General features: G+C 39.7%; 1 protein-coding gene and 1 long non-coding RNA gene across 14 annotated transcripts in view; one reads left to right on the top strand and one right to left on the bottom strand.

Moving 5' to 3' along the window:
• LOC119499418 (protein 4.1-like) overlaps positions 1 to 25,537 on the bottom strand; it is a 54,425-nt gene that overhangs the window by 18,437 nt on the left and 10,451 nt on the right. For 7 of the 13 annotated variants that reach the window (XM_037788729.1, XM_037788726.1, XM_037788728.1 and 4 more), the window contains exons 3-13: positions 21,395 to 21,538; positions 12,127 to 12,231; positions 11,822 to 11,864; positions 11,632 to 11,707; positions 11,161 to 11,379; positions 9,270 to 9,357; positions 6,985 to 7,029; positions 6,239 to 6,391; positions 5,306 to 5,403; positions 4,128 to 4,303; positions 2,467 to 2,672 (exon numbers count right to left, since the gene is read on the bottom strand). In XM_037788729.1, the coding sequence (XP_037644657.1) occupies positions 2,467 to 2,672; positions 4,128 to 4,303; positions 5,306 to 5,403; positions 6,239 to 6,391; positions 6,985 to 7,029; positions 9,270 to 9,357; positions 11,161 to 11,379; positions 11,632 to 11,707; positions 11,822 to 11,864; positions 12,127 to 12,231; positions 21,395 to 21,538 (1,353 nt within the window). Of the gene's footprint in view, positions 1 to 1,413; positions 1,999 to 2,466; positions 2,673 to 4,127; positions 4,304 to 5,305; positions 5,404 to 6,238; positions 6,392 to 6,984; positions 7,030 to 9,269; positions 9,358 to 11,160; positions 11,380 to 11,631; positions 11,708 to 11,821; positions 11,865 to 12,126; positions 12,232 to 21,394; positions 21,539 to 25,537 lie in introns of all 13 variants that reach the window. The other 6 variants (XM_037788730.1, XM_037788727.1, XM_037788723.1 and 3 more) reach the window with 3 other exon arrangements.
• On the top strand, positions 1,151 to 24,791 carry LOC119499421. Its single transcript, XR_005209396.1, has 4 exons — positions 1,151 to 1,226; positions 10,962 to 10,972; positions 20,689 to 20,691; positions 24,782 to 24,791. It is a non-coding gene; the product is annotated as an uncharacterized LOC119499421 (long non-coding RNA).

The following is a 25,537-nucleotide window of genomic DNA, read 5'->3' on the forward strand; positions in this document are numbered from 1 at the left end:
CTGTCACAGTCTCTCTACAACAACAGCATGCATTACATTACATCTGTGATTCAAAAGGGTGTTGCTTGAGGGGTTAAAAAGTAGGCACTCTACTGTAAGCTGCTTTCAGCCCTTTTCAGCAGGAGTTCAATTTAAATCATTCATTTTAATTTGTGCTGCTTTGCTTGACTCGGATAGCAATGCAGAGAGACTGAGTGCAAAGATAAATATGGAAGTGTTTCCATGCAGCAGTTGTGGATCTTTAGCAGTCACTTTCTACACTGAATGTGGATGATAACACTGAGATGGGTTAGTCACAAAGCTATGTTTTTAAATACAAGGTTTGGTGAAGGATTAGTGACTAAGGCCGCTTTCACAAGCCAACATTTAGTCCGTTTTAATTGAACATTTGTGCGGTTTGTTTGTGCGGTTGTGAACGCAGCAATCGTACGGGCCGAGGCCGCTCGCAAGAGGTGGTCTCAGACTGTTTCCAAGCAAACCAAAACGCAGGCGGCTTGTGTGGGCATCAGTTGAGATAGACACAGGTAAACGACAGGTTAACATTAGTGGGTGAGGACGGATCTGGACTTCTGCAGAAGTCCGATGTTTGTTCGACATCTGGCCCGAAGAGAACGTACAGAATATGCTAAATAAAGTCCACAAAAATAGTGACGTTTATTAAGTAATTCGAGATAAACTTGAGGAGAAGGGATTTTTGTGCACAGACCAGTTTCGCCAAGTCCGCGATTCCCTGCATAGAAATGGCAGCTCTCAAGACGAAAAATATGAATTTGCTGCTTGGTACACGTCCCTCAGCAAATTAATTTTCTAATTTGATCCGCTTTAATTTGCGCATTGTGAAACCGAACAAGACTAAATGGAAAACAAACCAAAAGTATCAATTTCACTCTGATTCGGACTGGCCAAACAGACTATGGCTTGTGAAAGCGCCTTAAATGATGATAGGTGAGTTCTTCAAATCCCCATTATCTCTATTAAAAGATTTTTACAATTAACTGTTTTACACTGCAGCATGGCAGTGATGTTATTTCATGGTGATTTGTTAGTGATGCTACATAAAGCTTATGAACAAATTTCAGGCTAATGTGAGTAAAAAGTCCCCAATATTTGTGTCTAACCCTCTCGTTAAGATGGAGTAAATGCAAGCCGATCAAATATGAAATGGTGAGACTTGCAGGTTCATCTCTGTGTGATGCTGATGAGGATGTAGTCTACAGGATGAGAGTGTGACCGGGCAGAGATGAGGTTCTGAAAGCAGGAGAACTGACAGACACTGGGACGGACAAAGTCTCCAGGTCGGCTCTGAACTGATGAAACAGCAGAGCGAGATACAGGACAGCATTAACTGTTATAATGAACCGTCAACCTACGCCAGAGGCGGGTACTAGAACATACAGACGTACGCACACACACCTCCTCTTCCTCTGAACTGTCATGGTCATGGTAGCCCTGGGCTATGGAGGCGGTCAGGGAGGCTGCCTTGGGCTCCAGGTAGCAGAGGCACAGCGCCAGGGGGAAGGAGAGGGTGAGGGCGTAGGGGACGGAGAAGGAGGTGGAGAGCAGGAAGAAGAAAATGAAGAGGAAGCAAGGGATGAGTGACGGGGACTTAATGGGGAGGAAGTTCTGCGCGCAGAGTGGGAGGAAGCGCATCTCCGTCAGATCGGGGAAGGAGATGTAGCCGTCCTCGTCCAGGAAGGAGGACAGGTCGGGTAGGTGCAGGGAGAAGGAGAAGAGCGTGCCGCCGCGCCTCTTGCCCTGCTCTAGCCTCTGCTTGCGGGCCGAGAGCAGCAGCACCTGCTCGTCCAGCAGGGCGGCTTTGCGGTCTGCGAGGGCTTGCCGGCGGCGGCACCCAGCGCTGCTCTTGGCCGGACTGACCGACGAGGCCCGTTTACGCGTGCTCTCCCTGCGCCTCCGCCGTACTTTAGTTGATGTAACAGGGGATGAGGGGAGTGAGAGCTCGGAGCGGAGGGGGTCGATTGTGTATACATGAGGGGAGCACTGATGGGAGGGAAGTGTCGACGAGGAGATGGCGTGTGTGTAAATGGAGAGGAGCGAAGGGGAAGGGGCGAATACGCATGAGCACACACACACACGAGTATAGTGTGGGGTCAAAGGAAGGACAAGAAAAGAAAAGCTAATTAGTAAAGCGCACACAAGATGAGAAGAAGCACTTAGGCCTAGTCTGCTGCAGTGGGTTAAGCTGAAAGCAATTGGGAAATCCTCATCAGCCATTAAGACGTTTTATCAAGAAAGAAAACAAAACTAAAATCTCAAAAAAGGACTTAAAAAAAGACAAAATGCAGCAGCTTCTAAGAAACATCTGTTTCTTTAACAACCTGGAGGCATATTTGTATCACTCATCATCACTCTCTTTGAAATCCGAAGACAATTCAAGCCTCTAGAATGTTCTTTTATCCACATTAAATGCAGCTCTGGCTGCACTGAACCGGTTAGACAGCGGTTTACCTTTGTGTCTTGTCTGAGCGGTGTTGTGGCAGTCGGTTCTGGCGTCTCTACAGCATCCATCCGAGTGTCTTCCTGCTCTTCCTTCTCTTCCTCAGCCTTCTTCTCTGTCGTTACCGTGGTGATAATGTCTCCCTTGGCGATGACTTTGGCTGCCCCGTCAGTGGCGCTGTCCTTCATGAGAGTCTCATGGTTCTCCATAATGGGTGCTGGAGGACAAAAAGACAAAGATAGATGTGACGAACTGGAACCAGCGACGTTTTATGGACACCTATGGCCCGTTTTGAAATCCAGGAAAAATGTGAGCAGTGGAATAAAGGGTTTAATTTCTTACTGTGTAATACCCATTGTGGCTTTGTCACTGCACTGCAAGAGTGTGCCAGACATTTTATCTTTTCAGGTTTTGGTGCAAAGCACATTTTTCTTCCTTTTCAAAGAAATAAAGAGGAACAAAAAACTAATTTGAACTTCTAACAAAAGGTTTCTGTTATCATATCTGTTCCCAAAAAAGTAGCAGCAGCATCTTTTAGTGAGAAACGTTTTGCCCAAAAGTTCAGAAAAGACACAATAAACATCACATCTAAAACTAGGAACATCTAACTAAAGTGAAAAAGTGTGCAGGTGACACAAAGGAGCTTCTAAAAGTATTCATAATCAAAATAAACTGGATAAAAGAACACAAGTCCTTGGTTAAAGACTGCATCCATTGTTTTTGGTGGTGTTCCTTATATCCGTATTAAAATCTGAACATTTAAATTTTGGTCAAAGTACACATGTTTTAGTGTCAAAATGCTATTTTCCCAATCTGAAAACTTTTTCCAGACATGACCTGAGGTAGGTTTCTGCATGATGACACTGCTACATGCACATGTACATCAGTGTATTAACGTTACATAAAGTAACTTAAATGGCGGTCAGCATGCTCCCAGTTTGGAGAAGCAGACAGCAGTACCGGCAGGAAGCCAAGCATTGTACTGCTGTGGGGACACCACATTAGTTCAGATCTGAAAGTCACACAATAACTCAAACAAACTAACTGATCGATGCAGCGGTAGACCAGCAACTCCCTGTTCTGCGGAGTGAAATTACTGTTTTTTGAATGTAGTCTGGTGGCTTTGAAGACAGCGATATAACGCGTCAGTTCTGTCAGAAACAGAATCAGAACGGCTGTCTGACGGCGAGGTAAAGCGCTGAAAATATTCTAAATATAGCGTACTCTTAATCTTATATTGATTTTTTCCGGTGGCTAAAATACATTTTTTCTGCTGCTCCAGTCCACAGCTGCTTTGTCTCACTTTATACAGCTCTCTTCAAAGCCACCAGATTCCATTCACAAAAATAATAATTTTACCTTGCAGAACATGGGAGTATACATACAACCCCACTTCAAAAAATCCGAACCAACCCTTTCAGTTATTTCCAAACTTAGCACAGCTAACTTTGACTCAGCTAGTGCTAGCGTTCACATTATTCATAACCTTATTGATTAGCTTCAATTAGCTTACTTTGGTAACCTACGTCACTTCTTTTTGTTAATGGCTGAGAGGGCATTTCTATTTGAAAAAACCTCGGAAAAGAACGCAGAGGGACCCGTCCTTTAACAACATTTCAACTTGGGTGGCACTTTAGCCGGCCATTAACCAAAACCCTCAACTGCTCCTCACCTCCGTCTAAGCTGCGGGACATGTTGTAGCGCTTGCTGGCGGAGCGTTCGAAGAGCGGAGCAGGTCTGATGATCTGAGAGCTGGCCCTGCGGGTCTGAGCCTGCGTTCTGCCGCTGTAGCGAAACTTGGAGCCGAGGCTCAGGAACTTCTTCGGCGGCGCCTCGGGGGATATGAGCCTGTCACGAATTACAAACTCTCACATTAATCAAAACAGAAATAGCAACACAGATTTAATCTACGCACTGTAAAACATTAGAACTCCTACTCATTTGAATGTTCTCCAGAGGGCCCTCAGGCTCGGCTCGCTACTCCAAAGAACCCAAGAGACCCTTTTTTGCAAAGCGACTTCACATGTTGTCCAAATGGTCACAATTGCTAACAGCTTGAGCACTGTTTCTATTTCACTACAAAGAAATCATCAATGGTGATTATCAGTAAACTTGTGTTTACAGGACTGGCATGACTGTGAACAATTAACAACAAAGGATGTCAAAGACTTGAGAACACAAAGTAGCTTGTGTTGGTGAGTCCGACTATGGACAAAATACCATCTCTTTGCTGTCAAGGGGAATGTTTTTGAATCATTAATTAATGCCAGTGACCATATTCCTGATACCACAACAGGACAACACAACGACAGCTCAGTTTGTTCGTTTTTTTAAAGAGGACCTATTATGCTCATTTTCAGGTGCATACTTGTATTTTGGGTTTCTATTACAACATGTTTACATCCCCCCCAGAAAAGCAAAGTTTGCTCTGATTGGTCAGCTGGCCCACTCTAATGTGATTGGTCAATTGAACCAAACTCTTCGGACTCAGCTGCAGCTCCACTCTAACTCGCTTTGTTTGAGGGCGTGCCAAACTAGCTCCTAGGAAGGTATTATGTAAATGTGTTACTTGGTGACATCACCACATTACAAGAAAAGGCGGGACTTCAAACAAGGCATTTTAGGCAGTTCAGGAGCAGCGTTTCTGCGGGAGAGAGTAACTCTCTTTGACGTGCACTTTGGGCTTTGTAACTTTGCAGACCTTTTACGTGCACAAAAAACTATTTAACACACTAAAGCAAAGGGAAAAAGCACAAAAGCATAATAGGTCCTCTTAATCCAATTAATAAGCTACCTACAGCAGCTTCAAAAGTTGTTTCTTATCACAGTCAAAGGTCCTCTGTTTCTTACCTGAAGAAGGTGTGGTGCTCAACACAGACCTTCCAGAGCCTTTTGGCAGCGCGATGATTTGGAAGCTTGAAACCAATTGTGCTTTCAAACTGCTCAAACTGCAACAAGGACAAAACACTGGGGTCAGATTCACTATATATGCAACGTTTATCTTATTTATTCATTTATCTTTATTCCCAATTTCCATAAATGTATGTTTCTATGTTAAATGCTAACATGTTACTAGTCGTTTACATCTGTAAAAAAGAAACTGCTAATAAAAATAGTGATATACCAGTGTCCCATTATTTTTGCGACAGATCTCAATATATCCCGATTCCATATCCCATTCCAATATTTATATTTTCCTATATTAAAACAGCTGTGCAGTAGGATTGTCTCTGTAGCCGGTGTTACACGGTGTTCGGGCATACACCGATTACATTACTTGCCCACTTCCCCCACTCTCATTTTGCTTTTTTGTTATAGAAATAAAACCCACTTAGTTCATTTTCGCGTATCAGCGCCCACGTTCATCATATAAAAACTCAAATTTGTAAAGTACTAAGTGTGTTATCAATACATAGTCAGACGGCTGCTACAATTAAAAACTGAAAGTGAAAGTGTCTGCTCCATACGGACTCTCAGCACAAAGTAGCAGCTTATCACGGGACGAGAGAGAGTTGGCAGACAAGACGATGGCGGAGGAATTGGTGTCAAAGGGAAAAGCAAATTATTTGGCAATATTTCAGATTTAAATGCTATTAGGGAACCATAACGTTAATCAGGAAATCTGTAAACTTTTGGTATGAAGCCATGAGAAGGACAACGGGTTACACCAAACAAAGAATCAGAGGTGGATCAGGCTCTACAGCAGCTACCGATCAAATAAATGCCTTGATTATCCCCCAGCTCTGGACATCCCTATAATACATGCACTGTTATTGTTCTCACCTCGCCGGGCCGGATCTTGATGTAGAAGTTGTTCCTCTTGTAAGAGATCTTGAGGATTTTGGGCCAAGCGAACCGGTTGATCCGCAACCTGTCTCTGTAGATGAGCAGGCCACTTGAACAAACTCCCAGCATGATCTCCACACCCTCAGAGTCCTGGGAACAACACACACACACACACACACACACACACACACACACAAAGAAATGGCAAAAAACAGCAAAAAATAAAACATTAGTTTAATGAATTTCCTTCACAATGTGTCACTTCTTTGGTAACACATGATCCCTGACAATCTCAAAGAAGAAGCGCTTCTTTTTGTGTTCTGCACAGCGTAAACGTCCATAAACTCTACAGGATATAAAGGAGGTCTAGTGCACAGCAGGGTAAAGTTTGTGATAATAACAGGGTAAAGCAGGCAGATGGAGAGTGGAATCAGGCATATGGTACTTTTATCTTCTCTATGCAGGCTGTGGTGATGTTGGAATAAAGACTCATGGGGGCACTGAAAGCAACAGTGAAGTCTTGGGAAATGGTGGATGAAGCACAAAATGATGCTCTTCACTGCACAAAGCATGAGGTGAGCATGTGAAACCAATGATGACGTTCTTAGAGGGAAGCGCTGGTCCAAAAGCAGGAACAATCAGTCCTAGTGGGATGTTGAAATGACTACTTTGTACGTCACCATGCACAAGTAGAAACCACACACACACACACGCAGGAAAGCACATGAGATGCAGCCTCTTACCTCTCCCTCAGCTGGAGCCAAGCATTCATAGAGACTCCCTACCAACTTTGCATTTAATGAGAGAGGAGAGAAGACAAAAGAGGGATGCTCGTCTGATATGTACATATTTTTCTCGTGTATCAAAACTGACTCACATATCCAGCAGCGAGCAATGATGTCAGTTTGATCAAGGCCGCTTCCTCATCTCTGTGATCTCCTCTGTTCTGATCTAAAATCTGTGAAGGCAATATCCTCTCCATCGCTCACACATCTACACCCATTTTGACTTTCAAAGCACTTTTGATAACTGATTCATATCAAGACTGATGACTGTGATTTTCTTTTATGATGGCCGCAGCCCTGCAGTTGTAATCCAGCTCTCTCTTTACTGCCTGTGTTCTGATGACGCGTTTGATCCCATCTGTCCGGCAGATTACAAAATCAAGCTGGGCTCCAGACCCCACCACCCCACCACCCCTCAACCCCCCCAAAATCCACAGAGGCATCAGTAACATAATGTCAGTCAATCAGCGAAACAGCAGTGGCATGTTAAACTGAGGAATTACTGTGGCAGCCGGCATGTTTTTGAAGCAGCGGTGTTGTGGAGGCAAGCGTCACTGAGTGGAATGTGTTAGTCTCATCTTGCATAAAAAGAATACAGACATTAATATTTAACATATCCCTTGCATACTTCTTAATGCATCTTGGAAACACCGATCATTACCGAAGTCACGAGTGACATTCTAGTACACTGACTCAGTGTACTACTTAAAGGAATAGTTCAACATTTTGGGAAATACAGTAAGCTCATTCGCCTCCTTGCCAAGAGTGAAATTGAGAGAACGATACCACTCTCATGTCTGTACTGTAAATGTGAAGCTACAGCCAGCAGCTGGTTAGCTTAAAATAAAGACGAGAAAAAAGGGGAAATAGCAATGGCAGTGTGATTATTATAGCTAAAACAAAAATAATCAGTGAACAATATTATTAGTAAACTTAAACTAAAAAGAACTGTACTGTAAATGTGAAGCTACAGCTGGCAGCTGGTTAGCTTAAAATAAAGACGAGAAAAAAGGGGAAATATCAATGGCAGTGTGATTATTATAGCTAAAACAAAAATAACAATGTGAACGATATTATTAGTAAACTGAAACTAAATAGAAACTAAATCCTTAAAGAAAGACTAAAACTAAACTGAAATGATATTACCTGGTTAAAAAACAAATGAAAATAAAATAAAAATGAACGTAAATTAATTAAATTTTTAGTTTTTTAGCTACAATAATATATCACTAAAGAAAAAGGAGACCGCATAAAATATCAGTCAACTCTCGTGACATTGAACCACAGAAATTGAACAGACTTGACCTTCCAGGAGACGGCGCTATGCCGCAATTGTTTCACATCGGACACTAAAGTAGTGCAAAGATTAAACATTACATTTTAAACATTATGGCCATTCCTACACAGTTCTCCAACCATGTGTTTTGTATGTATATGTAGCTACTTCTGAGACATTATAGCTGGCCATAACAAAAACAAACACTAACTAAACTAACTACTAGCAGTACAAACAAAAAATAAATAAATACAAACTAAAATTAAACCTTTCTGAAAGACTGAAGTTAAACTCAATGAAATCGAAAAGTCGTAAATAAAATAAAATAAAAACTAATTGAAAATTCAAACCTTGCCTGGCTGTGTCCAAAGGTGAAAAATCTGACAGTAACACCTCTAAAGCGCAGCAAAAAAACACAATTTATTGTTTTTTGCACTTCGGTTTTGTACAAATTAAACAAACAATATATAACGTGTTAATTAGGGAGATTTAGAGGTGTTAGTAGGCAGATTTTGTTACCTTTCCAACAGAGCCAGAGCTAGCTGTCTCTCCCTGTTTCCAGTCTTTATGCTAAGCTAAGCTTACTGACTTCTGACTATAGCTTCATATGTCGCGTAGAACATTACATTAGTATCAATCTTCTCATCTAACTCTCGGCAAGAATGCGAAATTCCCAAAATGTTGAACTATGCCTTTAAAGAGAATACAAGAATGTATATTAAACATTTCATTGCATATTTCTTAATGCATCTTTGAGACATCAGGGACATTGTAGTTGATTTTTTTTTTTTTTCATAAACTATTTAATCATTTCCCACAACTTCAGTGGAAAAATGTAGGATTTTAACAAAGTAGATATCAGAAACTTGTCATGTACTGATGTGATGAGCCCTCTCCAAATCTTAATTCATTAGTAGATATTTAGTTTGACTTGTGAGAGACAATAAAGTTTGTAGTGACTTGTTACCTTAGCGTGGTGGAGGTCCACGCCGTACATGGACAGCTTCTTGGCATTTTCCAGGAAGTGTATCTCTGCTTCGGCTGGTGTCATCCCCCTGATAGGACATAACAGATCAGGTCAGACAAGGTCAGACAAGAACAAGCATATAGCTAAGAGAGTTTTAATGCTTTCTGACCAATGTGAATATGCAACACTTAAAGAGGTAGAGTCCAATAAGATCTAAAAAGAGGATAATTCAGTTTTATTGCATAAAAGCTTTTGGAAAATGTCTTTATTGATGCTTTTAACTGAAGCACAACAGAGTAACATGAGTGCATCCATTTTTAGCATAGATGGGTCTTTAGAGAGACCCTTATCCTTGCACTCTCATTGCCTCGCTCCATCCAGTTGGTCTGCATCAAATTACACACGAATCATTGTAATACAGGGAGAATGAAGGGCTCAGACAAAGGACAGCCAGCGAGATCCATTTATAGGAAAACATAAAACCACTGTGTGGAGACATGCTGCCTTTCTGAACACATTATTATTCCAGGCTGTAAATATTCACTCAGGTTGACTGACTGGCTCGAAGTTAGTCGGATTCTTAAAGACACTACATATTTTCCCAATCAGCTTCACATTATGAGCAACAAGGTCTTATGTGATGTCAACATTTTCCATCATCCTTAAAACAGGTTGGGTTGTTTCACATCTCCTTTTACAGGTGTGTTTGTACACCAGAGTTTAATCACATTCAAATCAAAATCTGATGATAGTTTGAGTTTGTGAGTTTGTACTAAAGAGGGGTGGAGAGAGGAGTTAGTGAGATGGGGATGGGGGTTGAGGGTTAGCTTGGTGAAATGATGTAATGGAATATAAGCAAAATGTAATTGGCAATCTGTTGTATTGTCTGTGATTTGTTGGTGTTGCAATAATGGTTGCAATAAAAAATACGTTTTAAAAAAAATGTTTTTGATCATTTCTGTGATTTGGTTTACAATCAGAGGAACCCACTTAACTGTATTTACTGCCTGTGGGCAGAATTTCTGGCAGCTGAAGGTTGTTGCGTGCGGGGAAAAAATCAATCTTTTCTTTTTTCTGTATTCAAGCATCATGTTTTTCATACTTTCTCCCAATCTACAATTTGTCAAAGGGCTGGGCAATATGGCCAAAATCTTCTATCCCGATACAGGGCATTTCATATCTTGATAATGATCAGATTTTCTGAGAAATTTGAGTTAGCATGTGTTTGTTATTATCAATTTAGATGACATACTTGTGTATTATGATGTTTCGATTAGGGCTGCAACCAACGATTATTTTCTTGATTAATCAATTAGTTGTTTGGTCTATAAAATGTCCTAAAATGGATTAAAAACATCAATTAGTGTTTCCCAAAGCCCAAGATGACGTCCACAAACGTCTTGTTTTGTCCATAACTCAAGATATTCAGTTTACTGTCATAGAGGAGTAAAGAAACCAGAACATTTTCACATTTAAGAAGCTGGAATCAGAGAATTTTTACTATTTTTTCTTAAAAAAACTGCTCAAACCGATTAATCAATTATCAAAAGAGTTGCCGATTGATTTAGAAGTGTATCTGTTCCGTGAGATGCGCGAGTGACGGACGTCAAAAATGCTTCTAAAATCATCGCATTCAGTTGGGATTGACCGTTTCTGTCCAACCCCAAAAATCTAGATGATAAAAACTCAGAGTTGACACAAATGTTGATATGCTCATCTGAATCGTCTTCTATTACTACCTTTCTCACACCAGTAACCTTTACAAATGAATACTGTCTATTATTCATTCTTTTCTCAGAATAGGCCCTTTGTATAACTGAACTGTATCAAAAGTTGTGCTGGACAGTTCAAGCACAGTAAAAAGAGTTTACGAAATGATGCTGAGACTAACTTGTAGGTCTTGTGGAGTTCCATGACCTTCTCCTCCAGCTCTTTGGTTTGGTTGGGTGCGAAGCGCAGCTCGCTGATGTAGTCGCTGCCTAGTTCCTCGGGGTCGTAGTCTCCCAGTTCAGACTGCACTGTGTAGGAGCCCAGCACCGTGTGGGTGGCAAAGGAGCAGGGCAGACGGCCTGAAACCACGTCATCTCTCAGCTGCAGACACAAGTAGTACCTGAGAGAGGAAGAAGAGACAGAAAACAAAACATTTTTTTTGTTATTGTTATCAAATCCAATGTCTGGATTTTCTTTGCCTGCAATAATCTGTTATATTTTCCTTATCACAATACATGTTTAGCTTCCAAATCAATAAAAAATGAACTCATATTACACTTATAACAAGGATTGATGAACAGCGATACATTTTGAAACATTAAAGAAGTCTGCCAGCGATCACATAATCATTCTAAATGAGCTGCTTATTCACCTTGTGATATCCTCAGTCAGCTGGGCGGGGTCTGGAGGGTAAAACTTGACATTGAAAGCAAAGCTCCAGGGACCGGCTGAGACGCAGAAAGAACATTAAATTATCAAAGCAGCATTTTACAATTGCAAACACCTCGTTTGGCCGTTCAGGGCAAAACACATGAGTGGCTTTATTAGATTACAAGACTTACTCCTGATCTGCTTCTTTAGCTCCTTGGAAGGGTCCAGCCAATTCTGCAAAAGACAACCAGACAAAAAACATTCATCATCACAAAGTTATGAGCAAATTACTAAGAACCAAAGTTTCTTTCCGAAACCAAAGTTTCTTTTAAATTACTTTCTCGTGCACACTTTAATAGATGGAAAAGTTTTCATGTTATTCAATGTCATTCAGCATATTTGACTCTTCCATAACCTTGCTATTAACATACAATTTTTATTGTAAAAGTTAACTTCACAAAAACTGATAATTAGCATATTATAGATGTTTCTTTACCGTCTGATTCTCTACATCTCTGTGTGTGATGCCAAAGTAGTCATTCTCCAGTAGATTGAGGTGTTCACATATTTTATCAAAGAGCACTTGGCCTTTGGATCGTTTCTGTGAGAAAACAAAACACAACAAGAAACAAACATATTTAACACAGGATACACTGGAAGTCTTATGCATTATCACACCCTTTTACACAGCCTTTTATGAACAAGAGAGTATCATTTTAAAAGGATTATACCACCAAAACAGAATCAAGATGTTATTTTGCATGAGAAAAGAGTTTTCCAGAAACATCTACTGCTACTATGAGATCAAGGATTGTTACATCCTAACAACTTTGAACTGGATTGCATGAGATTGAAGAAAGAATGTTATTGGCGGTCATATTTGTGAATAAAATATGACTGTTGTGTTGTGATGAATCATATTATTCAACAATTATCAACACAAAAAAATTAATTAACAGCAACAACAGCAATGTGACAATAGAACAAACTAAAACACTAAAATACACAAAAGAAAATAAAAAAGGAAAACATAACTGCATAGAAAATGTAACAATCTCAGGCTGTGTTATTTAATGACACCATTTGATTAATTATCTTGAGATATTTGAAAAAAAATTCAGTGGAAACTGCTTATAGTGATCACATCTGTCCGGAGCGGACGATTAATATAACCAACTTTTTTGTTTTTTATTTATTTATCATTGATTACCATCTAATTGATATTTGTAAGGACCACTGAGGACCCTGTTTTGAGAGAAAGAACTGGTTAAAACAAAAGAGATTTTGTAAGGACAGGGGCCATGTTTAAAAAGAAGTACAGCACTTCAGATAATAAAAAACTGCATTGAACAGTACAATATTACTCTCTGTCAACAAAAAAAGACATAGGCAGATATTACCCTGTATGCAAACTGTAAACCAGTCTCTACACGCTTCCTTTCTTTTTGAACATCAGGCCCGGCAAACTGTAACCTGGTGCTGTAACTTATTTTTTCTCCTTACTCTACTACATACAGTCACTAAAAACTAATTTTCACAAAACAGCAACATTAAATACAAATTTTCAATTACAAAAACAACATGATGATGCAGCACATCGCCCTACTGCATCACAGAGCCTTCCCTGCAGGGGTTAACCCTCACATGTATTGCAGCAACGTTTGATCAACTGGGCCACTGTGGATCAATTCCCTCTATAAAAAGCACAGTAGTATAAATACACCTTCAAATTCCTGAGCTCAAGGTGAACATCAGCAATGCTTTACACCAATCGATTGCACGTCTCTAGCTGAGTGCCGGATGTGAGCAGCTGGAGCTCCGTCGTCTCCCCCGCTGGAGGCAGCTGGACTTCACAGATTCATTTGTCCAGCTCACATGAGATATTTTAAGGCCCGAGTTGCCACAACACAGCCGCCTCCTTCCTGCACAGAGCCGAAACCACCTCCTCACGTCTGGATTTATTGAAAACCACTGGCACAGCTTATTCTAGCAGCACACCCATGCATCTGTCACATTCACATGTAGCCTGTGACACCAGGGTCCAGATGGAAATAAACACACATATCTGGCCTGTTTGACACATGTGGTACATTTATACCAGCATCCACCCACACCCTTTCATCACTTGACGCATACACTTGTCCTTTTTATGATGAGAACTCTGGAGTGTCTGTGCGTGATTTTTAGCAGAGCCATAAAGCTGCTGGTGGCAGAGAGTTAATCCCAGCAGAACATCTCTGAGGGAATTAGCAGAGTCGTGTCAGACTATTGCTGCCTTGCTGTGACTTCTCAACGCAACACTAGGCTTTACTGACAGAATCTCTACACACACGCTCACACGCACACACACAAAGGTTGTGATCTGTTTAGTCACATAGCTGTCTAACAGGCGGACTATGATAAACAGCAGATATGTTAGGAGTGCAGCAGATGCGGCCGACTGATCCGGTTTATATTCTGGTATATCTGGTTTATTTCCCGGAGTTGTTTGGGAGAATCAGATCAGAAGGAAATTGGATGGAAATTTGATCTCAAATTAGAAAAGAAACATCCATCTTCAATGATCGATTTCAAGATTGAATTTAGGGAGCAAACAACAGCTGTAGCTGCAGTGGGTTTGGAGACTCACATTGATTATATAAACCGGAACTTGCATCCAGTGTTGTGCATGAACATGCTAAAAGAGTGTGCTCATCTCTGCATTCCCACTGCACTCAGCATGGCTAGTGCAATCTCAAGTCTCAAAAGTCAATTTGACGAGCGAGTGTTGAGCAGTTGCGAGCGCGTAGGAAGGGCTGACCTCGCGCTCGTCACAGCCCCGTGCTCGCAGGACCTCATTGGTGCATGCTGAGCAGAAAGGATGCTTTTCTGCTCACGAATACTGTTCTGTGAGCTTGTGTCACGTGCACGCATCTGGGTTTTATGTGCACGGGTTTTGAGACTAATTAAACGCCATAGCATCCGACCAGTTAAAGAAAACGGAAGACATGAACGTGAACTAGTTCATTTTAATCTGTGTGAACTGAACTTTGAGCTAGAGCTTGTGAATGCTTTACAAGTTGGGCTATGACTAACAATTATTTTCATTATCCAATAAACTGTCCACCAATTACAAGTGAATAGTGAAAAATGCCCTTCACATTTTCCTTGTTGACTTCATCAGATGTCTTGTTTGTCCGACCAACAGTCAAAAAACCAAAGATATTCAGTATGCAATCATATAAAAGACGAAAAAACAGCAAATCCTCACATTGGAGAAGCTGCAACCAGAAAATGTGTGGCATTTTGCATAAAGAAATACTTTAGCGACTATCAAAATCGTTGCAGATTAATTTGCTGCCCATCGACTAATTGTTGCAGCTCTAATTAAAAGACAACATTTAGCATGCATAGCCACGCTCTTTAGAGGAAGGATAAAGACGTGCATCTAATGTAAACTAGAGGGATTTTCAAAAATATCCGTCTGATTTATAACAACAACACAGTGAGGCGTGGGACTTGTATCCCCCTCCGCTGAGACATAACACCCTCTGAAGTGAAGTGGAGGAGGTTCAGCAGTTCTGTGTCACAGAAAATAATAGGAAACGATTAGTGCAGACATTTTCTTTCCCACAGGAAATTGAAATGGAGTTGAGCTGGAAAACTACAAGGTCAGGGGGATAAAAATATCAAATCTTGACATTCTGGACCGTTTTTCAAATGGGATTGGGAGGAGGAGGAAGAGGACTCTGACCTCAATTGTATCACTGTGTCAGACACCATAAGCTGACCTATGTTACGTCTGCTGTGTTTCACCCTCAGCTGTTAGGACACTTTCACACAACTGTGGATTTTTAGCACTCTGACTGGTCGTGATTGTGCCTTATTGGTTGCTATGACAACTCCTATGGTACGCAAGCAGCTAATTAGCCATCTGTTTGTTAAAAAAAAGAAACCTTTTCAGTCAGGGTGTTAGTGTGTCTACTGTATAAAATATACAGAGAGACATCGTTACTGTGATTGCAGGTATTGTCCTACTACCAGCATCATCCAGGTGTGACTCATGCCTACTGCATCACCACTGCATCAACTAGCACAGCTTGATTTTGTATAACTGCTCCTTATAAAAAGGTGCCTGATTCAAGTCAGTCACGACCATCTGAAAAAAGACTGCTATTCAGTCAGTGCTGCGTAACTCATAGCACAGAGGCTTGCTCAAGTGTCCTTTCACTTCTTCTATACTGTAATTATTAGAGCTGTCCTCGACCAAAGAAATTCTCAGTTGACTAACAATCACGATTAGTTGATTTCATCGATAGATCTGTAAAAATTAGTTTCTCAACAAAGAAAACACAAAAGCACCACTTTAAATCTTGTGTTTACCAGAGATGTGCTCATAAGTTTCTTGGAAATAAGTCATTCAGCATGAAAAAGCATAAAAAACGATTAATCGACTAAAGAAATATTAGTCCACTAAGACCAAAACGACCAATTAGTCGACTAAAAGGGGGCAGCCCTAGTAATTATTCTTCTATTATACTGCAATCTAAAGGAGTGCCTGCACACTGGAATCACAGCTCCCTTTAATTTGATTAGTTACGTTTCGAACAACTACATGTCCTCCCACAGGAAGGAAATGAGGGATATATATATATATATATATATATATAGCGAAATAACCACAAACATCATAATCACCTAATCACATTATATGTGTCAACATATCCTCGTTAAAGGGAAAATAAAAAGCACTAATATAAATAGACATTGCCCGAGGAAGACCTGTGGTTAGTCGAAACCTACAAATGAAATTAAGGGGAGCTGTGATTACAGCATGCAGGAACTCTTGATGTTTTTGCATCCAGCACCTATCACACTGAGGTTTTGTGGATGACAAAGCTTCTATTCAGGTTTTCAAATGAGACTTCGAATGTCTGTCATCATATTTTATAAAATCTTGATCCTTAAAAATGGTAAAAAAAAAACAGATTTTTTGTTATTGTGGTTATATTAATGTAATTTATGGTGCTGTTAGATTGCTGCTAGACCACCCCGTTAATACAGGTGCAAACCAGAAAGCAAACTGTTTTTTTGACTGCAGTGAAAATTTTTTGTTTTTGAATGGCTAAACACCAACAAATATGGATTGAAGCAGAATATTTTGTTAGATAAAAACATGTTGTGACTTTTGGAAATTATTTTCTATTATTATTAGTATTATTATTATTACTTTCTATTATTTTTCAATATAGGTTGACTTTTGGACTTTACAACGCTCTGGAGTTATTCGAAATGTTTGGATCACACGAGACGGAAACAATCCTATGCAGCCACCACTGGAATCTAATTCAAATAATATAATACTAATAATATTCTATCATTATTATCTGCAACGGTGCAGAAATACAGTGTTTAAAGACAATGAATAGACAAGAAAAAAAAGCTATGCAGCATTCAAATGTCAACATTACAAGTGAAGCTTCAAACTATTCGGTACACCCCTAATGTGTACACTACTACTCTAACTTAGTAATTTTCGATTAATAACCATTTAATATATAAAATGTCAGATAATATTAAAAAAAAAAGCTAATCAAAATTTCCCATTGCCCAAGGTTATGACTGCAGATGGCTAGTTTTGTCCGATCAAAATCAAAAAGTATTCAATTTAAAATGATAAAAATGAGATTAATCACCATACTTAGGAAGCTACTGGAACTAGTGGATATGAATCTTGTAATTTTTGCTTCATTAATGATTTAAAAATTATTGTTGTCCATTCATTTTCTGTAGATTAAGTCTTTTAACATGAGACGAATGAAGAGATTAGGAGCTTCATGTACACCCTGCTTCATGGCAGGTGTTTTTTGAGAGGAAACACTTTTGGGAAACTCAATCATTCTTTCTTTCTCTACTTGTTCCCTTGGCTCACATCTCCTCTAATGCACTCTAATCCAAGGTCAGCTAAGTATGCCTCATGTAACGGGTGTCAGTGTTGGGACAAAGTGAGGCAGGGTGAGACTTGTGCCAGGTCGTCCTGGCAGGGGGGGGGGGGGCAGGACCGGAGATTACAGGATAGTAAACAGATGGAACGCTGTGATTCAATACTCTACACTTACACCATTAGACACAAATACACACTGTAAATAGTGATGTTTACATTTCTTCAGTGTGTTTTTGTAAGAGTGGCACATTACTAGAGATTAGTCCAATTAGTTGAAGTCATTATTACATAAGGATAAACCCTTTGGGATGTATCATGTCGCTTTCGAGGGGTCCCAATAGATTAAATGATAATTAGGAAGATAGTTGTGGATACAGTAAAAGCTCAACAGCAGTGTGTGTAATATAATGTAGTTTACACTCCACGTCTGCAGAGGCCAATTATTGATATTCTGTTGAGAATAATTTAAAGTATATTAACTTAGATAATTGAAGAATCTAACTCCTAGATGAAAAAGTTTTTCAACTGATCATGATTGATAATACAGGCCTGAGAGAACACTATTAACTCAGATTTAGTTGCTGTCTGTTGTTACCGCATAAAAAGGGCCCATCAACCAATTTTACTTAAAGTAGGATCCAGAGTTTTTGGTGCTTTACCCTCATTAGGGACAAAAAGCTTTTGCAATATCAATCCTTTTTTAATTTTTTGTAACTGTCTCTAACAAATCCCCCAACTTTATGAAAAGTACAGTACTAAATTCATGGAGTGCCCCTTTAAACGCGGGAGATCGTTGTTTGCATGATCCTGTTTAAATCAATGTAAAATAAAACCGTAACAGCTTGAGCATTCAGCATTCAGAAATCTAAGGCTTCGGTCTTTCACGTCATCACGTTGGGCGCTTGTGATGACGTAATTACGTCATGTGTGGAAAGTAACAAAACTCTTAAAGCACCTTTACACTCGATTTGCTCATAAAAAACAAAAAAATGTGCATAGATCAAATAACTTATGGAGCGTTAAGAAATATTTTGTTCATGTTTCTACAGTTAGAAATCTTTTGGATCAATGTTTTGTGTGTGTATTTAGTACAAGTTTATGAAAAAATATTAGATTTTGGTATTCTTTTTTAATTTATGACACAATTTCATTAAGTTTATCTATTATACTGGCTTGTTGACTTACATAACACTTTAGCTTAGGTTGTACAGATTTTAGGCATTTGAAGATACTGTTAGAATTGACATCGCAATTGGCAAAAAATACCAATGTAGGCACTGGCAGACCATTTCTATTGCAGAGTTCAAAGGCTTTAAATACCTGTTAATTAATTTAGGAGTTAAAGCAGGTTTCAGTCCAGTGATTTGAATTTTTCTTCTTTTACTTTACATTCAGATAAAGGATAATGCCTTTAAACATATTATATGTACATGGAAATTCCTATTATTTTGTTTGAATCTCAATGTGCAGCTATTTCACTTCCTTTAGAGCATGAGTGTATCTCCCTGAACAAATACATTTAAATTAACAACACTGTAGAAACCCCTTTCTGCCTCTGTCCAGACTGACCCCCGTTTCCAGTTCCTTGTCCTTAAGAATCCTTCCATGGTCACAGTGGGACACCAAGTAATCATGCCAACAACACACAGAGTCAATGACACTGATTCCCTCAAACAAATGCTCCCATTTCACGGTCTGAACCCCTCACCTCACCACCACCAGCTAATCCCTCTATCCAAACCCCTGGTGGGGAGGAATCTGCTCAAAGGGGATTTGAGGAGGAGGAGGAGGGTCTGCTACTCCCTGTTTAGCCTGCACACATGCTGGGAATGTACAAAGTTGAGTCTTGTAACTTTGAGAAAAAAAGGCTCAACTTCTTATTGTGAAGGAGGAAAATATGTAAAAGTGAAATGTCAAATAAGTTCACTATTCAGATTTATTCCTGAATTCATAATGCTCTAAGAGAAAGAATGACTGTTTGAAAGCAGAAAGAAGCTATTATGTTGAGGAGATCTGACACTCACATTCACAACAAAAATACATTTTCCTTGACTTGCATGAAAGCCATGGATACTTAAGACTATAGATAATCAGAGTAATTGTTCCACTCAAGGCTACAAAGTACTGCTTTGGGAAAAAAAAAATAGCCTTGCAAAGCAATTTGACACAATACAAATGCAAATGTCCATTGAAATCCACCAAAACCACACCTTTATCCTGGCTGCCACTCTCTAGTGATAAAGTCAATTAAAATTAAAACATTTAATTTTTGATATCACTCTTTTGCTGCATTGGCCAGCGCCGAAATTAATGAATCCGTCCTACACCTCGCCCACCTCTCTCATTCTAACCCATTATGATTAACAACCAACTCATGCTCTGTTTCTTCTCTCCACAACACATCCCATTTCCATATTTAATTTTTCCACATTATGATAAAAGCCACACTGCCGTGGTGGCGGTGTTGCGAGCTTCACATTTACAACACAAAGACATGTGTTTTTCCACTGATTGTTGGCTCTCCTTTCCTCATAGGGTTTATTTCTGGATGGCTGAGGAGCTTTGAAGTAAGAACTAAACATTTAAGAACCGTTATATGAATAATTTTTTCCTCTCAGGACTACATAGAGAAGCTTCGGAGGGAAGACAAATCCCACAAAGCAATTTGACACAATGTAAATGTGCAGTGAAATCCATTAAATCCCTACTCCTAAGAAGGGCTGTCAAAATAGCACAGTTTTATTCTATTTTAATACAACAAGCTAAGTATCATAAGACTGATACACAGAGGAAATCAAGGGTGCAGCAGAAGGCGAACGGTGTTGGCTACTCAGCTCCTTTTGACAATGTCTCTCTGGGACACACTTTTGTTTTTACATATTAATGCAGTAATCAAAGTTGAGGTGGTTTGTCAACCACAATTGTAATGGTTTGAAATCCAGGCTTAAATGGTGCCATGTGTTGTTTGTTTATCAAAAGGAATATAACTTTTCCATGAACCTTGTTTAGGGCTGCATGACAATTTATCACGATCATCCATTGTTTTTAGGGATTAAATATCTTTATTGCACTTTCAGATTCAAATAAATAGTTGTGCTCACTACCACGTTGTGCTGCATTCCTGCTAATTAACAGATTGTAGCATCAAAATAAGACTTGAAATAAGATTCTTCTTCACCTGAGTTCAGTGCATTTTTGTTTTGCCCGTTTCCTCTCTGTTTAAATGAGTAATATACAGTATATCACTCTTCTACTCTGGACTGCAGCCGCAACATTCAGGAAAGTTTTTCACAGGCTGCAGCTGTAGGGTGCACGCGTAAACAACCATATCGCATTTGATCGTGTTCATTTAATTGTGGGATGCCAAAATCATGATCACGATTAATATTCAATTAATTGTGCAGCCCAAACCCTGTTCTACTACTAAAAGTGCACATTTGCATTACATGGCTTACATTTATCATTATGGTCCCTGTTAAATGGACAGCACTTGCTCAAGGACGCTACATGTGCACAAGAGGAGCTGGGGATCAAACAACCAACCCTATGGTTAATGGAAGAATACTAGCTCTAAAAAAAATTGATGAAAAAAAACCACATTAAAGACAAGTCAGTCTCTGTCTAATTATAGTCATTATAGACTGATGCAAATATCATTAGTGCTGCTACATTGCTGATTGCTGGAAGGCAATTCAAAAGGCCAAGTGATACAACAGCGACAGTTCAATTTCAAACAACTATCTAAAGTGAAAAGTGCTTATATATCAGTTTAGACTGCAACTACTACTTCTCTTTCCCCTTTAAGCACCCTCACACAATAAGTTTCCCCGCTTCCTCTCACCTCCACGTTGAGTGTGAAGTCGGAGCCGTCGAGCATGGTGACTTTACACTCCATCATCTTCACCTTCTTCACTCCTTTCAAAGGAGACCTGGACAGACGACTGGTGGACGACCTGTGGGATACCTGGTCCCCCTCCTGCTGCTCCTGAGAAGAAGAAAACAAGTGTCACTTCACAGTTGAATAATTCATTCTCATGTATAATTACAATTTCCACCTGTTTCTTGCACTGGGCTTTTCTCCATTGTCTTTGTTAAAAAAAAGTAAAGCAGCGAGACGTCTATGCATTTATTTCATTTTATGAATGGCGTTCTGATATTGGTTTGAAGGTGTTCACAGACCACAAATGTAAAAGACCTCCTGCTCACCATCTCCTCACCTAACTACCCTAAATGTTGAGTACTTAATGTAGTTGTCTTTGACAAAACCACCAGTTCTGTCACATGTCCAAAGCCTAAATATAGAGTGAATGTAATCGGGTGCCACTGAGGAGAGCTAGAGGTGTACTGCCATTTTGCCTTAAACAGAGAAAATCCAATTTTCCAGTTCGCTGAAAACAAAGCCCTTCCTGACTGACTTTATGCTGGAAAAGAGGCCCTTGGCTTCGAGGCATTTTTCATTCTTACTCACACACAAAGTGGATTTAATGCCCCTTTTCATTTATATATAGTGGAAATTTCTTATCTTGTTCTTCAGGCTATTTCCATCACATCGTACCTATCTAATGTAGCTCATGTAGACCCCTTCAGATGTAGAGCTTAACCATACAAATCACTGTTACAGAACATGAGGATTAAAGTGAGTGTATAATTATAGATTTGATTTAGTGAGGATTTACAAGAATTACCAAAGAAGGATGTATTCAAACCTTTACGGATGTATTTGTGACTGATAGAAATAAGCGCCACAGATACAGTATGAATCAAGTGGCCTCGGTTTACAGTTTTATTACTGTGATTTTTATTTTATTTTTTATATGTGCAGCCCGGCAGGAGCAGAGAAATATCTCAGCCTGAGTGTGTGTCTCACAGGAAACACTGACAGCGTGTCAGAGTGTTGTGATTTCCCTCAGCTCAATTCACACAGCTCCAACAATGGCAGAGCATCATCCATCATCCTCTGTGTGACACCATGAGGGCTGTTTAATGGAGATACATTAAACATTGAAGGGATACTGGTATGGATCCACGCAATAGGTAACACCTTAAGCGATGCAAGGAAGTAAATGATAAATTTCTGAAATTCGTTTTAGCCATGCTAGTGACATAGTGACGGGACTGTCAGTCCACCACTTTGATATCGACTGAATTGTAATAACTTTGATCCCCTGACCTGTCATCTAATGCCATAATTAGGCCAACATTTCTATTTGTCTATATGATCAAATGCCTGCAATACTAATGACATTCCCATCAGCCTCAGCTCTACTTTGTGTTTAGTGCTGAGGAGCAAATTTTGCTATTATACGCTAAACTTGCTTGCCACAGTAGTCGGTGTTACCAGTGTTACACAGTATTTGGGCATACACCAATTACATTACTTACCCACCACCCCCACCCGTTGTTTGGCTTTTTTTATATAGAAATAAAACCCATTTACTTCATTTTCGTGCATCAGCCCCCACGTTCATCAAATAAAAAACTCTTATTTGTTATCAATACATAATCAGACAATGGATGCTACAATTATAATCTGAAAGTGTCAGTCTGGAGTCTCATCACAGAGTAGCAGGAGTTAGATTTCACACACACGAGATGAGAGAGTTGACAGACAAGTTGATGACGGAGATTTGGTGTCAAAGCGAAAAGCACCTATTTGGCAATACTTCGGATTTAATACTAATAGGGAACCATAACTTTAATGAGTCAATCTGAAAACTTTTGGTATGAAGCCATACGGAGGACGGAGTGTTCACAGCTGGTGTGCACAGCGGAGCGACCCAGCCTGCAGTGAAAGCTGGTCTGGAGAGGCCAGACACACAGCCATCCAAAGCTGAAGATCAAAGTGAGCTCTCTACATATATTGAGTATCACCTTTTCTTGTAAAATTACTGGTGTAATCGGTAACACCGGTGTTGTCAAAAGTTTTTTAACCGGTGGGAAAAATGTCCTCACCGTGACATCCCTAGCTAAACTAATGGCGAACATAGTAAATATTATACCTGCTAAACATCCACATGTTAGAATGGTCATTGTGATCATGTTAGCATGCTGACGTTAACATTTAGCTTAAAGCACCACTGTGCCCAAGTACAGCACGGCTGTAGATTCTTAACTCTTGCTTTTGTTTTTGTAAACTATATAACAAATGTGAATCAAGGAGAAATGTGATCTATCTAGTGTGAGCTATAGAGTGGGCAATATAGATACATGATATGAGTTATTATATAACACAACATCAACATGCATCGTGATAAAGTACATTTTCTGGAAATAAATCGAGCAAAGTTTTTTGTAAATAAAATAATTCAACAGCCCGCACTGTTAACAGAAGAGCCGGTCACAAGCAGAATGCATGGGAATTAATTACAGTATAATATATTTCCCACTTTTTCCCTGATGGTCTGAATAAGTCGCTAAATTTGTTGTCACTTTTTAGAAATAAAGTTGCTGAGAGGGTCTGAAAAGTCACTAAATCTAACAAGAAATTCGCCAAGTTGGCAACACAGTGTGTGTGTGTGTGTGTGTGTGTGTGTGTGTGTGTGTGTGTGTGTGTGGCTGTGACAATAGTCCGTTGCTGTCTGAGCCACTGTGCATGTGATGTGACGTGTGGCTCATGAGAAATTTGACCGCCACCGAATTGGCTATATCTGAGACTGATCAAGCGGCCGATCAAGCTGAAAATCAGCCGATCAATCGTTGCATCTCTAATAATAATATCCTATAGTATTATCATAAGGCGATGGTGGCTGGATACAACCAGAACCATTAATCAAGATAGGTACCTCAGTATACACAGTTGGCAAAATATATGATGTTCACATATTTCTATAATCTCAAGGGTATGTATCATCATGTCGGCCAGCCCAAGTCATGCATGTAATGTGTACATTAGTTTTTTCATTAAAATTTTGCGAGGATTTTTTGCTACATTGCTCAGCCCAGGACATAATGAATCTGTCACCTCACCCTGCTTCTGCTGCTCTCTCATTACGGCCCATTATGATTCACAACTCATGCTCTATTTCTTCTCCTCATCAAACACATCAAACATTCCCATACTTCAATTTTTCCACATGGTGATAAAAGCCAAACTGCTAGGTCAGTGGGGCTTTGAGGCTGAGCGTGCTCAAATTGCATTTATATGCTCAAACACGTGGCAGATCACAAGAAGGCAAAATATCTCAAAACCAACTCTGCTTTTTTCTTCTGCCTATCCACATCTGGCTAGGGTGACTTTTCACTCCTTAATAATGGCTTGTAAATGGCAGAAATCCAAAAGTTTAAACTTAATCCAGTGTTGATCTTCTTCTAAATTCTCAGATAAGACCACCAGCGCCCAGCTTAGGGAATAAGCAGGAATCTGCCTCAAGTCTGAGACAGCCTCCTTGTAGTTTGGAAGCACTGGAAATTCAATCTGTAGAGTGATGAGATTGTGAGCCCAGAAGGATGTTTGGACTGAGCACTTAGTGTTCAGATAACATCAGTGGCTACTTGGGATGTCTCAGACATAAAATGGACAGGCTGCAGGCTACACTCGTGTTCATGACATGGTTTTAAAAGACACTGATCTGGAAAACTCGAAAACCCGAAGCTACTCAGTTTGCAACGATATATAACAAACAAAAGCAGCAAATCTTCATATTTTGAGAAGCTGGAATGAGCTAATATTTAGCATTTTTTTTTCTTCATAAATTACTTTAACGATTAATCAATTATCAAAATAGTTGATAATAAATTGTCATAATGCAGCCCTAGTTATCTGTGTTTATTTCATTGCCCTAAACTGGAGATCTCAAACCATGAACCACTGAAAGCCATGAGGTTTTACTTCAGTAGCTCCGTTTACTCATTCTTCCCACAGCTGTGTTAAGTGAATCAGCTGACTGGGAATAACAACATCCACACTTTGTCTTGGGTTTTTCAATCTGTGTTTCACCCAATTTTCCAAAATAAAAGCACAGAGTACTGACTGAAAGTTCACTTG

The sequence above is a fragment of the Sebastes umbrosus genome, chromosome 12 (assembly GCF_015220745.1).
Source record: "Sebastes umbrosus isolate fSebUmb1 chromosome 12, fSebUmb1.pri, whole genome shotgun sequence".
Lineage (NCBI taxonomy): Eukaryota > Metazoa > Chordata > Actinopteri > Perciformes > Sebastidae > Sebastes > Sebastes umbrosus.